General features: G+C 35.8%; 1 protein-coding gene across 2 annotated transcripts; it reads right to left on the bottom strand.

The window, feature by feature from the left end:
* Window positions 1–4,666: 4,666 nt before the first annotated feature.
* LOC110102172 (major facilitator superfamily domain-containing protein 12) lies at window positions 4,667–18,796 on the bottom strand. Of its 2 annotated transcripts, none has more exons than XM_020830372.2 (13): window positions 18,507–18,796; window positions 16,722–16,950; window positions 14,789–14,858; window positions 11,921–12,117; window positions 11,749–11,824; window positions 11,581–11,664; window positions 11,413–11,492; window positions 11,130–11,256; window positions 10,063–10,122; window positions 9,152–9,202; window positions 8,912–9,070; window positions 8,205–8,337; window positions 4,667–5,243 (listed from the first exon to the last, which is right to left on the bottom strand). In XM_020830372.2, exons 2-13 carry the CDS (start codon window positions 16,889–16,891, stop codon window positions 5,074–5,076), a joined length of 1,377 nt encoding a protein of 458 aa, XP_020686031.1. In that variant the 5' UTR covers window positions 16,892–16,950; window positions 18,507–18,796; the 3' UTR covers window positions 4,667–5,073. The 2 variants fall into 2 exon arrangements, 1 of the variants encoding a protein (XP_020686031.1); XR_002303784.2 differs by having other exon boundaries at window positions 5,110–5,243; window positions 8,958–9,070.
* Between the last annotated feature and the right edge of the window lie 1,974 nt (window positions 18,797–20,770).

The following is a 20,770-nucleotide window of genomic DNA, read 5'->3' as shown; positions in this document are numbered from 1 at the left end:
GGGGAATGTCGAAATCAGAAAGAATCCGTCTGAGCCAGATCACGTATGCGACAAGAGCGGCAAGTGCTCGGTATTCGGATTTAGTTGACGATCGAGCCACGGTGTGTTGTTTCTTGACCGTCCAGGAAATGAGAGAGTGACCAAGAAACGAACAATATCCGGAGGTTGATTTCTTGGAGATCGGGTCGCTGCCCAGTCGGCATCTGAAAAAGAAGTAAGACAGAGATCAAATTTGATGATTGGTATGCCATAGTCTGACATACGTTGGATATAATGAAGAAGACTTTTGAGGAGATAGATATGTTGGGTTTCCGGTTGATGCATGTGTTGAGATAGTTGGTTGACGATGTACGCGATGTCGGGACATGTGAGTGTTAAATATTGGAGAGAACCAGTGATTCTGCGGTATGTGGTTGCGTCGGATAGTAAGCTATCTGTTGGTGGATATGGTGGAAGCTTAGTGCATGTTGGGTTGGATAGTTTATTGCAGTTCGTGAGCTGGACAGACTTCAAGATGGATATGGCATAGGATTGTTGCGAAAGAAAAAAATGAATGTCAGACCTATCTATGGTGATACCGAGAAAAGTATGTGCTTCCCCCAAGTGTTTCATGGAAAACTTGGTATTCAGTTTCTAAAGAATTTGATCGATGACTGCGGTGTCATTGCCAGTCAGCAGAACGTCGTCCACATAGATGAGCATATATACTTGAATTTGCTGCATTTGCAGGATTAGGAGGGACGGATCGGAGGAGCTGTGTTTGAATCCCATGGAGACAAGGGTCGATGTGAACATATTATACCATTGGCGCGGAGCCTGTTTGAGACCATATATTGCTTTGTGAAGATGACAGACGTAGTCAGGAATGGTGGCGTCCTCAAATCCTCGTGGCTGTCGCATATAAACGGTCTCATCCAGTGTCCTGTGTAGAAATGCGTTCGCCACATCTAATTGTTGTACTTTCCAATTGTTGTGCAGTGCAATGGCCAGGAGGATTCGGATAGTGGGAAGTTTTGCGACAGGGGTGAACTTCTCTGCATAGTCAAGTCCGTATTCTTGATTATTCCCTTAAGTAACTAGATGCGCTTTATGTTTAGCAATTGAGTCGTCTGCATGAGTTTTGGTTTTGTACGTCCATTTGCAGCCTAGCACGGACGAGTTGGGGGGCTGGGGGACCAAGCTCCAGGTACCTTGCTTTTGAAGTGCGAAGAATTCCGAGGCCATTGCGTTGCGCCACGCCGAGTATTTGCTGGCCTCTGTGTAGGACGTAGGATATGGTATCATGTCTGGTGAAGACTCGAGATGAAGCAGGTCAAGATGAGTGCGAGGTCGTAGAGACCCCGTGCGCTGCTGTGTGACCATCGGGTGTTTGGAACCATGCGGAATGGCTGACTCCTGGACTTGAGTGGGGACAGTTGTGGACGTAGACGTGGGTTGCGGTAAGCAGGGCTGAGAATTTTCCTGATTGCTAGCCTGGCTTGTACCATGTTCGGTGAGTTGCTGCATTGGCTTTGAGGGTGCCTAGACCGAGATAGGAGTAAGTAGACCAGGCGGCACTGAATCCATCTGCGTAGTAGTTTGAGTTTTAGAATTAAAAGGATAAGAAGCCTCGTTAAAATTTACGTGATGAGACATGACTATTTTGTTGGTTTGGGGGTTGAAGCACTTGTAGCCCTTGTAAACATCTGAGTAGCCGAGAAAGACACAGCTAGTTGTAGTCGGTTGAAGTTTGTTACGAGAGCTTGCTGGTATGAGCGGGAAGCACTCACATCCAAATGCGCGTAGGAGATCGTAGTTTGGTTTGGTACTGTGAAGAAGTACGAAGGGAGACTTGTTATCTGTGTTGGGAGATGGTAGGCGGTTGATCAAATAGACCAAGGTGAGAACAGCATCTGTCTAGAAAGTGTAGGGAATGGCTGCCCGGTGGAGGATGGTGCGAGTAGTTTCAATAATATGACGATGTTTCCTCTCCGCCACTCCATTTTGCTCCGGTGTGTGAGGGCAAGAGCTTTGATGTGTTATGTCGTGACTCTGAAGAAAGGTTGCTAGCGATGCATTCATGTATTCTCTGCCGCCATCAATGCGGAGACATTTTATTTTACGAGATGTAGAGGTTTCAGCTTTAGCTTTAAACAAGGTGATAATATTATAGACTTCCGATTTATGTCTCATAGGAAACAATCACGTAAAACGCGTGTAATCATTTACAAAAATCACGCACTACAAATAACAGGTGTGTGAAGCTGTGGGAACAGGCCCCCACACATCAGAATGAATCAAATCCAGTGGAGCATTTTTCTTATAGTGAGTCGTATTAAAAGATAGTTTGTGATTTTTAGCAGTATTACACCATTTGCAATAAACAAAATGACAATCTATTTTAAGCTATGGATTGCAAGAAGCAATGCGAGCAAGTGTCCACTGGTTGGGATGTCCCAGACGGTCATGCCATGGGGATGAGGTGAGAGCCTTCGTATGTAATGCTAGCTTGGTTGCAGTGGCTGGTGGAGTCCGAATGTTGTAGAGGCCTTCAGTGCAAGGGCCTTGAATAGTTTGATGAGTCGTGATCCTTAAAGGAAAAACCGTTAGGATCAAATATTATTGCCAAATTGTTGTCACGAGTTAATTTGGAAATGGATAATAAGTTGTATTTTAGAGAGGGAGAATGCAGTATGTGAGATAGAAGAATCTTACGAGAGGGAGTCGGTAGCAATCCCTTTCCTGAATTTTCTATGCTAACCGAACTCCCGTCACCAATGGTGATGTTGTCATTGCCACGATAAGGAGCTGAGATGGACAGGTTGTCTAAAGAATTCATCATGTGGGATGAAGCTCTCGAATCAAGAAACCAGTAAGTGTATGCAGGTGATTGTCCGGCAAGAAGAGCTCTATTTTGGTTGCTATTGGGTTTGGGTGTGTACTGCAGATTCAGGCGATGCCAACAGTCCGTCGCGGTGTGGCCTCTTTTCAAGCAGATCTGACACATGATGGAGATCTTGTTGGAGGCATCTTTGTTTGTCGGGACTGACTGTGATGATCTTCCACTTGTTCTCCTTCCTCTGCCACGAGTCGTGTGTGTTGGGGGTCATCGGCGGGAGCAGTGTGGGCTGCATCGGACACAATGTGTATCTCTTCGCTGATCAGTCATGGGTATAGTTGATCCAGATTGAGCGGGGGTGAGCATGGTGCAAATCGAGGTCTTGAAAGATTGGTAAGAACTTGGGAGACCGTTGAGGATGTAAAGAATGACATCCTCGGTGTCAACGGTTGACCCGGCAACGGCGATTTGATCTACGATGGATTTAATATCCGTAAGATATTGAATCATGGTATAGTTCTTGAGCGAAATGTGATGTAGTTCGTTTTTCAGTTGGATGACACGAGAACGGTTTGTAGATTGAAATCGGGTAGCAAGAGTAGTCCAGATAGACGACGTGGATTTAAGATTGAGGACATACGGAAGAATAGAGGAAGAAATCGTGGCGCATATCGCAGCGGCTAAGTTTTGATCTGTAAGAAGTCATTTGGCGTAGGCTGGGTTCTGGACGGTGTCTCCGTCCGATTTCGTGATGGTTTGTGCTGGAGTCGGAAGCGATGGATCAAGAAACATGTCGAAGCCATTTGTGCAAGTTATCTTGAGTATTTGTGATCGCCATACCGAGTAGTTTTCGGTAGACAGAGGCGATTGAATGAAGTTCTTGAGATTACCAAGAACGAATTTGAGAGAGGAGGAGATTTCGGTAAAATCCGAGTTTACCATGTCTGTGCATTCAGAGGGTTGGGAGGTGGCCGAAGCATCCATGGTACCGGGATTATCAGACCGTATCTGATACCATGTAGAAGAGTTCCGCCCAGAGGAGAGGACGCCCAGAGCAATCAAGAAGGAAGATAGAAAGACAAAAAAGGAAATCTTATTTCATATCATACACAGTTAGTTTACACCGCTATTTATAGAGTTAATTGCCTAGATCCATAACCAGCTACAGGCATGATTTTATTGGTATTATGGTATGGCTTAGTTCGGCTAATAGCACCTACCACTCTCTCTCTCTTAATCAGATCCAACGATGACTATCTTCGTGTAAAATCTTACAAGGATCAATTACAAGAGAAAATTTTGAAATATATAATTTCTTAATATTTTGAGTGACATGTATGTAAATCCCCACATTATAATCCATATTTTAATATGAAACTAGAAGAATAAGAAATAACGAAAGTAGACTCGATGGGTTGTTGATGATGAGGGCTGAGATCTACAAGAGCAGATATTCCCTACATAAAGAATGAGATCTTTGATTGTTTTCTGGAAAACTTACTAGTATACTCTATTAGAACCTTTTTTTTTTTCCAAATAAATTTCTCGATTAATTACTCTATTAGAACCTCAATGCTTGTTCATATAAGACTGATTAATGATTGTTTATTTATATAATTAAAGGAATTAAAAATTTTTTTAATGTTTTAAGTACATCAAGAAATACGTATAGTATTAGAGAAATAAATATAATGAAAATTTTGAGCAAATAAGGAAAAGAACATATTAAGAACTAATTTTATTTTTATTAACATTAAAATCCAATAGAAACAATAGAAATATTGAAAGAATTGTGTTAATTTTCATGATATTTTATAAGTACATTACGTTTAATAATAAGGCTATATGTTTAAATCACAGACATCCTATATCAAATTCTACTTGACTAAAGCTAGAATAAAGTGTTATCTGTACAATTACAAACACATAGATGACATGTTTATAACATGAAACGATGAAAATAAGAATGCTATAGAAAGAGGGTGAGAAAAAATACTGTTCCTTAGAACAAGCTAAGGCTTCGTTTGAGACGGTTTTTTTACTGCTTCATAAAGCCATTTTATAATACAAAAATTAAAATTTTTGTACTAAAAAGCTGCTTAAGAAAGCTGTCCCAAACGAAGCCTAAATCCCGTCAGAAAATCACCAATTTTCAATATCTTTCTCAAATGCTATTCCAATCTGATTGCTGGGTTAAATCAAAATGAGTTAGCTGATCGAATCACAATTAATGAGAACAGATCCAGATCGAGGATTTAGACAAGGAGAGGTTCGGTTAATTGTTCCGAATGGGTTTCTTCCAGTTCCATGGAGCAAGTAACCAATGCTGATATTAATGCACAGAAAGAAGGAATGAGCCCCAGCCCATACCTAGTAACAGAGAAGCCTCCATTTTCTGCAGAGGATCTCATAATTTGGTCCGAATCTATAATACCACAAGAAAAAAATTATCATTAGATAAAGTGAAATGAAATCTACGTACTTTCATACTAAATATTAGCAATTTAGATAGGTCGAAATCATATAAAGATGTCAGTCACGAAAAACTAACACATTGATTTCGGTTGTCAGATAAGGACGATGATCATTGCAAAAAGATCAGTAATACTTTCAATCAAATCTTTTTAGGGCAACCTTTATCTTTCTTAATATATGGGCCAGATCTAATACATCTACTCTTATAACTGGGTCATCGGAAGGCCGACATTTTATGTGACCAAACTATCTAAGGCGACTCTCTCTAAACTTCTCTGCCTTTGGAGCTACTCCAACTGTTTCACGTATATACTCGTTTCACATTGTCTCTAAGTGTAAAGTCACTCATCCACTTGAGCATCCTCATCTCTGCAACACTTAACTTAATTTTATGAATTTATGCTTCTCTTTAATGACTAACATTCTGAGCCATAAAGCATTGCAAGTTTCACTACCATCTCATAAAAATTTTCCTTAAGTTTGAAGGGTGCTTTTCTATCACACAACGGTTTGGATGCATTCCTCCACTTCAACAGTCCAACTTGAATTGCACTAATAATATCTCCATCTATTTCATCATTGTTTTGAACAATAGACTTAAGACATCTAAAACGTGAACTCTTTTTAAGACTTGATCACCCAATGTCACAATCTCACAACTAGATCTATTACTATTAAAATTGCACTCCATGTATTTGATTTTAGATCTACTCAAACGAAAACCTTTAATTATAAAGCGATAGAGAGAGGCAACAAAGATAGGGGGAGAATGAGAAAGAGAGAGTGTGTGTGAGAGTGTGAGAGAAAGAGAGAGTAAATGAAAAAGAGAGAGATTAGAGACGAAGAAATAGAGGAAAGGAGGGAGAGATCCAGAGAGAGGGAGATATAGAGAGGGAGGAATAGAGAGTGAGAGAGAGATAGAGAGTGGGAGAGGAAGAGAAAGTGGGAGAAAAAGAGAGAAAGCGAGAGACACAGGAATATAGAGAAATGAAGTATAATATCTATTTGATAGAAGGCAGAGAGATAGCGAGATAGGGAATAAGGGAGAGATAGAGTGTGTGACTGAGAGAGAGGATGAGAGAAAGATAGAGAGAGAGACACAGGGTGAGAGAGTTGGAAGAAAGAGGACGAGAGTGAGTGTATATATAAAGAGAGAGAGAGAGAGAGAGAGAGAGAGAGAGAGAAATACATGGAGTGATATATCAAGATCATTGGTGTTGGTTCTTATTTTAAAATCTCTATGATATAAAATACAATTCATATGAAAAGTGAAAATTTCACATCTATATGACGAGCTCCTATGATTAGGATGGGATCTCTCTCTCCTACCCAATCTTATACCGTCAATTAGAATTTGATTTATCATCATTGTTAGAGAAATATAGACCATTAATACTACACTTGTTTAATATTTGTTTGATTATATTTTCATCTTTATTTATTTTCTTAAATGTATAGAGAAACTTTCCCTATCATGTTCTTATAACTTCATAGCTTCTTCATCTGCAGCAGATAATGATGGTAAGCTTGAGCAAGAACTTATGCAAGAGACTGCGCTAGATATCAAAATTTTAATCAAGTTTAAGGATCCTTAAATCACTTTTACTGCTTCACAATCTCCACAAATATAGATATTCGTTTCATCATTATAATGTCGTTTTGATGCTCTTATACAATAATATAATTTAGTAAGATGTAGATTCCTCAACAATGATTGAGACTATTGTATGGGATGCCACTCAACTACCTACTAGTGATGCTCTTATACAATAACATAATTTACTGAGATCTAAATTCCTCGCCATTGACTGATACCATTGTATGGGATGCTACTCAATCACCTTCTATTAATGCTCTTATACAATAACATAATTTAGTAAAATCTAGATTCCTCGCCAATGATTGAAACTAGTTTATGGGATGCTTCTCAATTACCCATATTACTTTGGCTTCATCATTCATATAATGACATTACACCACCGCCTATATCACAGTCAAGAAGTTACTGGGATTCTAGCTCATTTAATTCATTATGTGTTGGCGTCCAACTCTAGAACTACCGAAATCATTTATAGATTGTTCTATCACTAAAAATCACACTGATCATTCATGATGATATCAACCACGGGTCCACGACCACCAGCCTACATACTTCTACATGTTCTTAGAGCTTTGCATGAGCCTATTTTGTCACCACCGCCATCATGGTTATCATCCAACTATTCGAAAAGTAGTTTCTTTCTACCCAGATTAAATGATGCGAGAAAAATATGATCACTAGAATTCTCTTCCATATTAATTTATAAGCGCGTACCATTTTGGCTTTGACATGCTCCAAATAATTTAAATAATTCATCAATATGTATTTAAAATTCATCCTTTTTCTTCATAGTTAATGCAGCGTCAGGAAAGTCAAGGGATAATGACTCTTGAAGTGTGGAACTTGACTGATTTAATGTTTTAATAAAATTATTGTTAGTTATTAAGGCCTCCTTCACCTCCCTTGTCTCGTTTTCTTCCCCCATTTCTTTATTTCTCCGCAAATTTATTGTATGTGCCTTTTCTCAATTATTTTCATATCAAGAGATCAAAAACATCCATCAAAAAGCTAAGAAAATGTTCATTAAATAATCCCATGATCTTAAAAAATGCATTAAATCTAGTTAATGATGTTGAAGATGAGGAAAGCTTGAAGGTTAAAGCATCAAGAATTGAATGGGTGGGATATAGCAGTGCTGGAGAAAAGTTCATCCCCTCCCCATATATATTGATATACAATGCAAACATGTATACGCACATAAGCACATTTAAATCACCATGATTGTTGAAATCGAAAGCATATATGATTTTTAGAAAATGACTAAAAAACAATAAGCAGTAAACTTTCATTATTTATTGACAAAGTACCCACCTTGGTATGATTCAAGGGCATACAAAGCAAGCCCGCAGGACAGTTTGTCCATGAAACTCAGTGAACCACAAACAAATCCACAGCCATTAAGATCTTTCCCAATAAGCATGCTTTGCATGCTGATGCCTGTAACCTGTGTTCAATAAAAATATCAAGCTAGTTGCCTCTTGCAAGGTGATGATAAAATTAATTATAACAATCAATTTTGGGATAAGAGAGATAATAAAATAGTCTAAACTGTGACCAAGGCATCAAAATTATTTTTGCATCCTTGGTTTTATATAAAAAGTGATTGGGGTAGAAAATTTTCAGTTTTAAAGGCAGTAGAGGCGACTCATTATGCCTAATTGATCTCAGAAGCATAGGTTTCATATGAAACAGCACACGGCATGAGTTCTATTCGGATTCAACTAAGACGCCCAAAACAAAATAAGAACATTATGGAACTTGTGGTACCCTGTTTGTGAAATATTAATAAATTATATTTCCCTTTTTCTTAAAAAAGAGGGATTGTCCAATTTTATACTGACGATGCAAAAAATATCAGCAAGCAAAGCAACCAAAATTTTGGAAGAAAGTACAGTGTCCCTAAGTTTTTTCTGCACTTCAGAAGATCTATCAAATACCAAGTTCACTATCAGTTAGTTTGATAGCTCAAGCATAATGAACAAGTTACTGAGATAAAAATAGTATGAAGAGCATTATACCATCATTAAAGCATTAGCAATGCCAATGATAACCGAGAAAATATACATGGAGCTATGAAGACTGCTTGGAAGAACAAAGATTCCAGAGCCAGACAATATCCACAGAATGGCTCCACTTGTATAGGAGACCTTAAGTCGTGAACTGGTCCAGCTGATCTCCTATAAGTAGGCATACATGTCATTGTCATTCGGAAAAAAAGAAGAAGAACAAAAGATAAAGTTTGACAACGTATCAGTAACCTGGAGAATGACTGATACAATGAAGCTGCTAATGTAGATAATGGCAGGTACCTGAATGGGTTAGTCAAAAATTACACATATAATCTTCAAAGACAACGGTGTGAAAATCTGTCTAATATACGCTAACTAGTGGGGGGGGGGGGGGGGGGGGGGCACCAAAGGGGGGGGGGGGGCGGCACATGCTGTCAAAAAGAATGAAATTCTCAAGTAATTTTTATAATTCAAGGATAGACTAACCATCATTTGAGCATGCAAGGCGCAACACTGATTCAAATGTTGTGAAATTCTATAAAGAAGCAACTAGCAAGTCTAGCAGCATGTTAAAATATTAAACTTAACAGCAAAAGATCCATATGTCTAATCAGATGAAAACCTAAATAGAAATAAGTTAATATTTGTACCAACAATTAACTAACTACTGTAAGGTTTCTTAATTTACTATTATGAGCAACAGAATTAGGAAAATATGAGAAAAGCAGGAATGAGGAAGAAACAGTTTCTAAACATCTAGACTCTTCCAACCACCCCTCAATCCCTCATCCATTAACTTTTACAATATCATTATAAATAACTTTGGTAAGCGATATAGAGCATATATAATTCCAAATTGAATAGCCACCAAAACATTTTTATTAATTTTTTTATTCAATATTATTTAGATACCACTTCATCATAATCCACTAAAGCATGGAAAAATGAAACAAAAAATTCAGAAAAAAAACAACTCCAAATTGTTGGTAAAGGTCTGGCATTTCCCTTTTCTAGTTATCATCCTATAATGCATAACTGTAAGTTGAGTGGTCAAGAAAGTTTTTTAATAAGATTTTAAGTCATCGTAGTGGTGGCCGTTTCTTGTTATACTACCGAGTCAGTCAAACAAAAAATGAAATAACGAAGATTGAAGGACTTACCAAAGCTTTGGAGGATTGAGGCATACCCAGATCGTCAATAACATAGAATGCAAGTAGTGCCTGATCAAGGAAAATACATTGTCAGAATTTCAATGCTCTCTCCTACTTTTTATGTAGCTAAGGATAGACCTTTAACTAATATGAAAGACGCGAACTATTAATTATACAGTACTCTTAATTGTTTTATTAAAAATGGCGTTGAGATATGTATGAGTTAAACCTAATAACACCAACAATGCTTTTAAGAATCATTATTATCAACATTAGTTAGCATTATCCTAACTATATAGGGCCAACTTTATGAAACCTCATATATTCTTGTTGAGTGCAGTATCTGTTAGTAAATCTTTTTTTGTACAACTTTTAGAAATATAATCTTTGATCTAATGAAATTTAGTGAAAGAAATTGACACCCAAGATATTTCCAAACCTTTCTCAACCAGAATACCCATCAAACAAAATAACTATCGTTTAGATGGCAGAGCAAAAGAACTACAAATAAGAACTCCATAGTCCATTCTACACTAATTTTGCAAAAATGAACAAGCAAATAATAAATACATTCCCACACTCATTTTCCCAATACCTCAAAACAGATTTTCTTTCAAATTTTACATGTTATCATATATTTGAGCTGCCGGACATATCCTCATGACTTGATAAGCAATTACAACAGAAAAAGGCCTGTATCTTTGTTAAACAGCCGTTGTCCATTCACATTTGGCAAGAGCATTTTTGAGTTCATATTAACAACGGATGCCTAAGAATATTACAAAGTTGATCTTCATTAGAAACAATCAAAAACATTTTTTAATTAAATGAGTACTGTGGTGTCATAAATTATAAGATAAAAGAGCCCCATAAATTGGAAAAAAAATAACGTTATAATAAGTTTCCAGTGCCATTTCAAAAAGCAACCATAGTAGTTCATCTCATTCATAACAAAATGAGTGGACTAACCTATAAGAAATTTGTTACTAGTTTCATGCCAAAATAATAAGTTTGCTCTACCAAATTCATATTGTAAACTTAACCATCGCTTTCTAAGAAATAATTAGGGATCCCACCTGTGAGACATTTGTTATTAATCTCGTAAGAACATATACGATAGCAACTTGATAGTAAAGGGCCTTCTTGAACCAATAGTTCCAGGATATTTTAGAAAAACTTTCGGAATGCCTTCGCTGCTTCAGCCTACAAGAAAAAAAATAACCCAACAAGTGCCCTAAGAAGATGCTTAAGCAAAAGTCGATCTACTAAAAGGAAAAACACTAGATTAATGTTCCACGTCATGATCCCATTAAGCTTATAGGATTTTGAACAAAATAACGCCTTAAAACATCCTCTTACGCTGGTTCTTTGGTTCCAATGAGAAAAACAACCACAAAACAGCAACCCATGAAAATTGACATGTAGGCTATCCAGCGATACTGTACATTAAATCGAAAAGTGATTAAATAAGTGACACAACACACAACAGAATAACAATGCACATATCTGCAAAACAGACAAAGATACCTCAAGTTTGATGCCATCATATGCCTTAGCATTATATACACTAAAAACTACTAAAGCGAAGGCATATAAGCTGAGATTGGCAACCTATTCAAAAACATCATTAGAAACAAGAAATCCAAGTATGAAGAGGGAGGCATATGTCATTCATACAAGTGAAGATTACATCACCATAGTGAAAGCATTACGACAGCTATTGAGGGCAACTCTACTTGTTGGATTCAAAGTAATGCAATTCACCATTGACCTGCAATAGAAACAGCAATAAACATAGTAATGTGAATGAGAAAATGTAAGCCTCTAGACTACAAATATTACAATGCAATATTGAGGTGAATGTTACATGTGTGAAACTTGGGTAACTGCCCAGCCCACATTAAAAATTGCGGCAAATAAGCTATAGCCAATTGTCTGTAATGTGGATGAATTTTTCCCAATAATTTTGCAAGGAAGGCAGCCACCAAACACAGAAGAGAATGAAATTGCAACCAAAATTGATCCCCCAGCATGCCATTTCTTGAAGTGTCCAAATCGGTCAATCTAACAAAAACAGGGTGTATTAGTTTGGACAAGTAGACAAACGTAGTTAGAAGTTCCAAACCATCCCAAGAACTCCAATCCAATTGATAGTACTATAAAATGATCAACATTATAATCATGGTATCATCATTCTGGTACCAGAATAAGAAAAAAAAAGCGTAGAAAAAAATAAAGCAGAGATATGTTATCAACGAGTTGCCATAACTGATCATGAGTTGAACATTAAAGTCGTAAGAAATACATTAGCTAAACCCATAAATATGAAAATCCTTGCCTCAACTTTACTCATGCTTTTGACTTGTACCATAAAATAATATGAAGTTGAGAAGTGCATGAGTAGAAATTGCCTCATTTTAAATGTTTAACTCAGCTATGAATCCTTCTTCATTCCAACAAGTTCAGAATGCATTTCCTGTCAGAACTAGTATAGATAAGTATTTTAAACCTCAAAACACTTCAGATTTGGCCTACCCTTTTCATGGAGAAAGCTAAAAGAGCCTTATAACATAGGATTTATCTTCAAAGGTTCATTTGAGGTCTATTTGTTTGTTCTCTTTTGTAGAGAGAATATCAAAAACCAAAAAATCCAATATAAATATCAGTGTTAACATCAGGAGTCAAAGTCATCAACCTTAAAAGTGAGGGCATGCATCGATTGTCAATTTTAATGGAAATGGTGGGTAACAAAGTTGGTAATCTTTTGCACTAATGTCGATTTATTGCATACATATTAGCTTAAAAAACGTATGTATGATCAGTGTCATGAGACATAATGACCTAAGGGTCTTCTATTCCACTACACTTAAAAAAAGGAGCATAGATCTTCATGTACTTATTTTAAAATTCACATTAGTTTTCCACCGCATTGGAAAAACACAATTATTTGCTCATAGCGAGCGCAGCCTACGGGTGTCATCTACCACACTAAAAATAGCAGGCATATGTTCCGCTCATCACGCCATACACATCGCAATGTTGATTTTGAGAGTTTTAAGCATTTACGGAGATGACAAGGCCAACACATAAAAAATCTTTTTTTTTCTTTCCTTCTTTTTATTTCCTTGCTTCCTTTTCTTTTTTTCGATTTCTCGTTTTTTAGAGAGGGAGGGGAGAGATAGAGAGAGAAAGTGGTACATAGAGAGAGTAAGAGAAAGAGAACGAGATTGAAAAAGAGAAAGGAAGAGAGAGCGAGCGTGAGAAACAGAGAAATAGGAGAAAGAGAGCGGGAGACAGGAGAAAACGGAGGAGATAACGGCAGGATCGGCGATTCAGCGGCAGCGCTCGGTCTAGCATGGGGAGGCGGGCTGGGTCGAGCATGGGAGGACCGGAGAGAGCGTGAGTGAGGGAGACCGAGAGAATGAATGAGATATCGAGAGGGAGGGAATGAGCTCGCCAGGGTGTGTGCGTGATTTCACTCGTCGAGGGCGTAACGGCAAAGAGGGGCGGGAATGGTGATTTTCTGTTTTTTGAAGGGGATTTTATTAGATCGACATTTAATCAATCCGGTAGTTCTGTGGATTTGCGGTATTTACACAAATTAAAATGCGGGAATCTTGCCTTCGCCAGCGAGCATTCGTCGATTCCTCCCTTTCTTCGAGGTCTCTGGCCCTTTGGGTAGCCGCATTGGCGTCCTCGAGGGTTTCGTCGCCATTTCTTCTTCGAGAGCTCCCGTCGTAGTTCCCCGTCGTCACCGCTTCACTGCTTTTCGGTCGACGGTTTCGGTTAGGCGCCGTAAGGAGTCAGGCGAAATGCTAAATACATATTTTTCTAAAAGTAATTTTAATAATTAATATTGAATAATAAAAAGGATTTAAAATTACGCAAATTAATTTTTAAAATTTAATACTATTTTATTTAATTTGACTTATTACAAATCATAATTTAATAAATTTAATAAAGTATTAATCGATGATTAACTGATATGCTATCACAATTGAAATATTATTTATATTAATTACGATCGCATGCGTTATAACAAGTTTGAATTTAATCATAGATAATTATTATTGTTATGAGCTAGAAATTTTGAGTCGATAAAATGCGAGTTTAACATCTTAACAATATACAAAGATTCATCACGAATAGATAAAACTAGAGACACTAGAGAATTTTTTACGTGGAAAATCTAAAAAGTAAAAAATCAGTTGTAAAATTCACTATGGAGACCGGAGCCAAATTTTTGGAGCCCACAATTTATTCACTGCATCTTATTTAATCAGAATCTCAGCATGCTAGCTAAGAGATTAACATTTAGGCCTATGATCTGCATTTTAATTGACGCTGGTAAATAAGGATACCAAAAGGTGAAATTCCTTCTATATGCAAAACTAACTTTGACTTGTCCTTTAACATATAAAATGACCGTTAATGAATTTCTATTCAATATTAGATTCTCATGTCCAACGTTCTTTAAAACAGTTGGAACAACAGCATCAGGAGTGAAAGCAGCAGTCGAAAGTTGTAAACAAAAGACTAAGGCTTCGTTTGGGACGACTTTCTTTCTGCTTCTTAAAGCAACTTTTTAATGGAAAATTTTTAGTTTTTATACTAAGAAGTTGCTTTAAGAAGCAACAAAAAAGTCGTCCCAAATAAAACCTAAGTTACAAAAAAATGCTTCCATATTATGATGCATGCAATGCATAAAATAATATATGAGGACAAGAGATCCTACCAACTCTCCAGCAAAAATAGTTGTGAAAGCATCAGCCACCTGACCAGAAAGCATTACAATAGCAGCATCCCTGCAAAAATGTGGTATTCAAAACATTCTTAATGATAACCACTAAACATTAAATGGGAGAGGATGCTACCAAGGAAAATTGCAACAGGAATAAACTATATTAAATAACATAGGCATTGAAAAAATTTCTTGCAAACTTCCTAGTTAAGAAGAGAGTGTAAACTGTATTAGGAGACTACAGGCATTCTGGTGTCCGAGAGGTGTTGTACAAAAACTTATTGCTACCAAGTATGGATTTACAAGGATCAAGTTATTTTGATCAAATTAGTTATCTAACACAGTAATGGATGCAGGAGGTAATGCATTTCATCTTGAATAAACTTGCAACTTTTTGGATTAGGAATTGTTGTATATGGATTATGACCTCATATATCGTGGTAACTTGAATCTTTTACTGCAGAATTTCATGGAAATTTGACTTTGGGCTGTTTGTAGGTTCAAAAATTCAAGCAAAGAACATGAGGAAAAGCTTAAGACGTATCTTTCAACCATTTCATTAGATGAAAAGTGGATGCACACCTTGAAGCTTTTTAATTTAAAGTGAATGTGTCTAAATTAGCCACATTCAATTTGCAAACATTCTAAACTGCAATGCGCTTCTTTACAGGGCCAAGTAGCCCCTTAGGTATTGATTTTAGTTATTTTAAGAACCTTTTACATACATTACAAGAGCTAATTTATAGTTCCCTGGCTAGTTGACCCATGTTAATTGTGAGGAGTCTAAACACAACATCCACATGTATATTCGAACTAATTGTTCTAAAGTATGAGCAGGTGTAATCAAGTAGCCTATGAACTCAAACGTAGATCTTGAGAGAAAGCTTGGCTATATTCATTATTCAAGATGAGGAAGAGGTAAAGAAAGGCCATTGAACTTCAATGGGGATGTAATTAAATCAAGGTCGAGCTTTAGCATTGTAATTAACTACAAAGTCATGAATTCAAATGCTGGTGACAAATTAATTCTTAGCACCACAAAATAAGCTTTCCCATAAGAAAGAATGGATAATGAACAGTTAAGAAACAAAATAATGGCGCAAGATTTTAGTACACATAAGTTAGCAGCTTTGAAAAAGGAACCTTGATTTTAGTAGACACAGGTTAGTAGCTTTGAAAAAAGCAACATTGATTGCCTTCCGTGCTTACAGTAAAAACAGAAAAGGCTTCTTACTAACATCCTGGTGGTTCAGTTGAAGCCTTAATAACCTAACTTAAAAAAATCACTCAAATAATCAGATTCAGAACTAGCCAGTGAAAGGTTTGCAGCAACTTTGTCTCCCTGTCTTATAAGGAGAGAATACTGGATCAAAGTTATAATGATTAAAAGAGAAGCATGCAAAACGAAGGCATCCACTAGGATTATAAAAACATAGACCAAAATTTACTTCCTGTAATTAGCAGAAAACAAAACATCGTAGGTAACAATACGATGCAGAATTGGAAAAACAGACGTTTGAAATAAGAGTTTTTCAAAAAGCACAGATGATGGCCTGTTTACAGAACCAAGGGTGGACAAAGCCATCAAGACGGTATTTTGTACTTCAAAATTGCATGTTAGAGCAGTAACATGATAATAATTCTAACTAAAAGTACAAAATTATTTAACCATTCTTCAGTAACAGCTATTTAACGAAGAATTGGGTCAGAATAAATCCACTGCAAGATTGTAATTTTTATGTGGCTGTGGCTAACATAGTTAAAGTAGGTAAGGCTCTAACTGCCCATTAAAAAAGTAAAATTTTCCCAACTTCCATATGATGCAGAAATAGAAAAAATAATTCGCATTTAGATGACAACAGATGGTTAACTACTATCATATATTTCTTACAATTACATAATTATAATCCATAAGAGAAATGTGTACCTTGGACTTAGTCCTAAGTCGGTCAAGAACAATAACAGATATGTAAACCAACAAGCCGACGTTATGTCATTTAACATATGACCGGCACCATAAACAAGTATCTCTAGTCGTCGAAGAGGCTCAGCATTTTGTGCTCTAGCAGGCAGCTCATCATGTATTGCATCAACCATAATAGCCACAGGATCAAAGGAAAACCAAAGTTGCTTGAAATATGTTATTTATTGGTTACCTATATCAGAAAACGTACAGATACTACAATCAATAGATAGAAAACAAAGATTCTTGCATCAAGATACATTGACAAGAATAATAGACACAGCTGTTGCTACGATTTCTATTCTAAGCCATATAAAAAACCTGTTCAATATCAAATGAACTTTGAACTTCAGGTTTGAATATACCAAACAAAAAAGGGCAAGTAGCACAATCATGTTTATTACCATTTTATAGCTTTAACTATGGCAGTTTCCACAACAATGGGACCAAAAGGTATGCCATTAATTGGAATGCTAAAATCAAAAGGAAAAAATTACTGAAGGTCCTTCACAAAGGGAATCAAACAAAGATATTTTGCAGAAGGTCCGTCAAGTAAGTTTCGAATCTACAACACATAGAACAAATATTTTTTCCCTTTATAGGTCCTTGAAGCTTGAATATATAATTTACTTCACCACCCTTCTGAGTCTTTTATCATCCAATCATAATTTTAATATCACCCTTTTCTTTCATCTTTCACATTCTTCATTTATCCCTCATAACGCCAAGGGCATTTCCATCTCCCTTCACATAATGCCTCCCCTAACACCCCCATTCCTCTCTAACATACAAGGGCTTGTTGTAATGAAGCCTCAGAACCTCAATTGCTACCTCTTGACTCCCGTCTTCATCCACTTTGTCGCCACACCCTCCTCCCTATACTCTAATGATATCGATAAAAAACTTACCAGCATGGCTTCCTCCACTGGTTCAATTCACCAATTTCACTGGTTCAATTAGCCGTGTTTTATTTACAAGTATTTATAAAGAATTTTTTACGTTCATTCTAACTTTTGAGGTCTAATTCATGAGTTGAGATTAATCTTCATCACGCCCTATAATTCTAGTGTGTATTGTCTTCTGAACTCAAGGTCTGACAACAATCGCAAGGAATACTGCACGAAAGGGTCACTTTTGCACTTATGGTAGAGACACAATCTATAGGCTTTTCTGTGTTTCTCAAATTATTTAAATTTGCTTTACACCAATAAAGGTTCTACAACTGTCTTATATTTGAAGATCTCAATTTATCATTTCATGTAAATTTTTTTTTAATCTACAAAAAAAATTTTGATTTTCCAAATATTTTCAACAAACTCTAATGCCCTTTTCCACTTTGATGTTCTTTCTTCAAAATCGAGGCAACGCTGCCGTTTGCTTAATCATAAACTGGCCACTTTTACAACCAATTGCACCGGTCTCTAGCGAACGTAGGAATACCAAAACCCTAAACGAGATCCACAACTCAACTCAGAAGTCAGAGAAGAGGCCGATAAAGTGATCAGAAGCTGAAGGGAAACGTAAATCTAACTAGAACACAAGCTTTCCTCTCCACAATATTCCCGTTCCATACATAAACCGTCAGAACATTACTACTAATTCAGCTATAAATCTAATTTGGCAATCAACAACATAAAACAAAGTACAGCCTCAACTTAACCAAAATTGGCATTCCTCGAAATACAGTGAATCACGCACTCTCCATCCTCAAAAGTAAAGAACATTAAGAAAACCCCAACAAAAACGTACCAGGAGATCCACAATTGAGGCAAGGAAACGAGAAAACTGACTCTAACAGTAAAAATCGTCGATCTTGCCTAATTCCGAAGATCAGGGATCAAAATATACAGCAAAAGACTTTCGTCTCACTCGGTGATAGTGAAGGCATAGAGATCGAGAGGTCAATTCATCGAACACATTGGATGCGAATCGGGATCTGGCCCCGTTCTTATAGACGAGGAGAAGCATGAAGGAAAACATTTCTGTAGCCTAGAGAGAGAGTGTGTGGATACGTGATGTAAAAGACCACCGCTACACGCAGACAAAGTTGATCGTTTCTTGCAGTTATCTTTCTCGAGAATAGCTGAAAATATTAGCACATTAATCCGGAAATCTATCCTTATTACAACCATAACCCTCATTGAAAATTTAGATTTGTAATGTTTTTATTTAATTAAATATCTCAGAATATTATAATATAATATAATAAAAAATAATAAATATATATTTCTATTATAAATATTAGATATATTTTTTTAATATTTATTGGATCACAAAAAACTATACAAACTAATAATTTTTATTGCGTGGTGCATTTAACGTAACTCTATAAAACTTTTCAAATGAGCTATAAGTTATAATCATTCATTAAAATAATATTTAAGAATTAAAAATAAAGAAAATAAAACAAAATTAAATATTTTTAAAAATAAACTTATTATTCGTAGATTTTCATCAGCTAAAACAAGTGGGTAGGATATTCAGATTTATTTAATTTTTCAGGTTTTAATTTCATTAAATTTATTTTAAGGTGAGTATTATATAAATTAATTATTTATATATTATATTCATTTTAAAATAATTCAATATTTTTTCAATTTCATTCTAACTAATTTTGATAAAAAATTTCTTATTAACAAATTTCTCAGCAGCCAATAAAATGTCAGTATGCAATTTCCTTCCATTTCAATTTGTCTATAAAAAACCCTAAGAAAACTACTATTTTTATCGAATGACTAAAAAGGGCGGTTTTATAAAATTCAAAAAACTACCTAATCAACTATTCCACATAGCTAAATTAAAGAAAATTAGCAGAGCCAGCTTATAAACTTTGAATTGTGTGGCAGATCAAATTAATATTTTTCCAGAAATTACTTAAACTCATAAAAATTTACATGATTGTAAAACTAAAAAGCTTTATTTGTAAAAAAAAAGTAAGTAGATCTAAATTTTAAAAAGTATGCAAAAAAAAAAAAACTAACATGAAACAGCACACATAAAATCTTTACAAAGGTTTTCACTTCATTTCATTTGGGACGATTTTTTTATTGTTTCTTAAAATAATTTTTTAGTAAAAGTATTTATTAAAAAAGCTGCATTAAGAAGCAAAAACAAAATCGTTTGAAGCCTTCAAATGTAAAAAAAAAAAAAACAAATATTACTACGTTGATGTAACAATTTAGGTACCAAAAATTAAAAAAAAAAAATTAAGGAAATATTTTGATCTTAGAACGAAGACGATCATTCAAACAAGATTAAAAAACTTACAAAGATTTGACGATATTTGTTTCAGGAGAACTCTGATCACCGACACCTTCAGCACACTTTGGCTTCTACCAGATTTTTCTTCGCCTCTGTTGAAGAGCTCTTAAAACGGAAAGCAATAATACATTGAGCTAATAAGGAAAATTATTAAAGCTAGAAGAATAAAAAATGGTATTGTCGCTGCCTAGCTTTTCTTAAAATATCCAAAGTTAATGATAGCTATGAAAGAATTAAATAAAGCAAATTATAATATAGCTGCAAGTTTGGAATTGGTTTCAACCATTCCATGTATATGCGATATTTAAATCAGAAGAAAATTCTGACAAAGAATTTTGAATTTAAAAACGTGTACTTGAAAATGGAAATTCTGCGCGCTTACCAATTGAATGAGAAAATATTTATTCAAATTTAATGTGAATTTCATATCCCTTCAGAAGGAAAACATCCTCATCAACAACAATAATTTATCCCACTAGATGGAGACCCGAAAAAAAAAACATCAATATAGATTTAATATTTGTATAATTATATATAAGTAGAGCGATAAAGAGCTTAGCGTTATAGTTTTGAATGAAGATTAAGCACACATACATGGGTGCTAGAGACATAAGAGATACTAAGATTTTTACATGAAAAACCCTGAAAAGGGTAAAAATCATGGGACATAGTCCATTTGAAAAGAATCCACTAGATTTTTAGTTGATTATAAATGAGGCTATTACTCGGGGGAAGGTCTTGACTCAATGTAA

Source organism: Dendrobium catenatum, unplaced genomic scaffold (assembly GCF_001605985.2).
Source record: "Dendrobium catenatum unplaced genomic scaffold, ASM160598v2 fragScaff_scaffold_114, whole genome shotgun sequence".
NCBI classification, from domain to species: Eukaryota; Viridiplantae; Streptophyta; class Magnoliopsida; order Asparagales; family Orchidaceae; genus Dendrobium; species Dendrobium catenatum.
Note: the sequence above shows the minus strand (reverse complement) of the source record. Positions and strands in the feature narration are given on the sequence as shown.

What these genes read in the sequence shown, in the direction of transcription:
- LOC110102172 (XM_020830372.2), bottom strand. Translation starts at nt 16,891, where the DNA reads ATGGTTGATGCAATACATGATGAGCTGCCTGCTAGAGCACAAAATGCT. An exon ending in CTATTTTTGCTGGAGAGTTG is followed by an intron (nt 12,118 to 14,788) that starts GTAGGATCTCTT and finishes TGTTTTTGTTAG; the next exon opens with ATTGACCGATTTGGACACTT. An exon ending in CTCAATCCTCCAAAGCTTTG is followed by an intron (nt 9,203 to 10,062) that starts GTAAGTCCTTCA and finishes TAACCCATTCAG; the next exon opens with GTACCTGCCATTATCTACAT.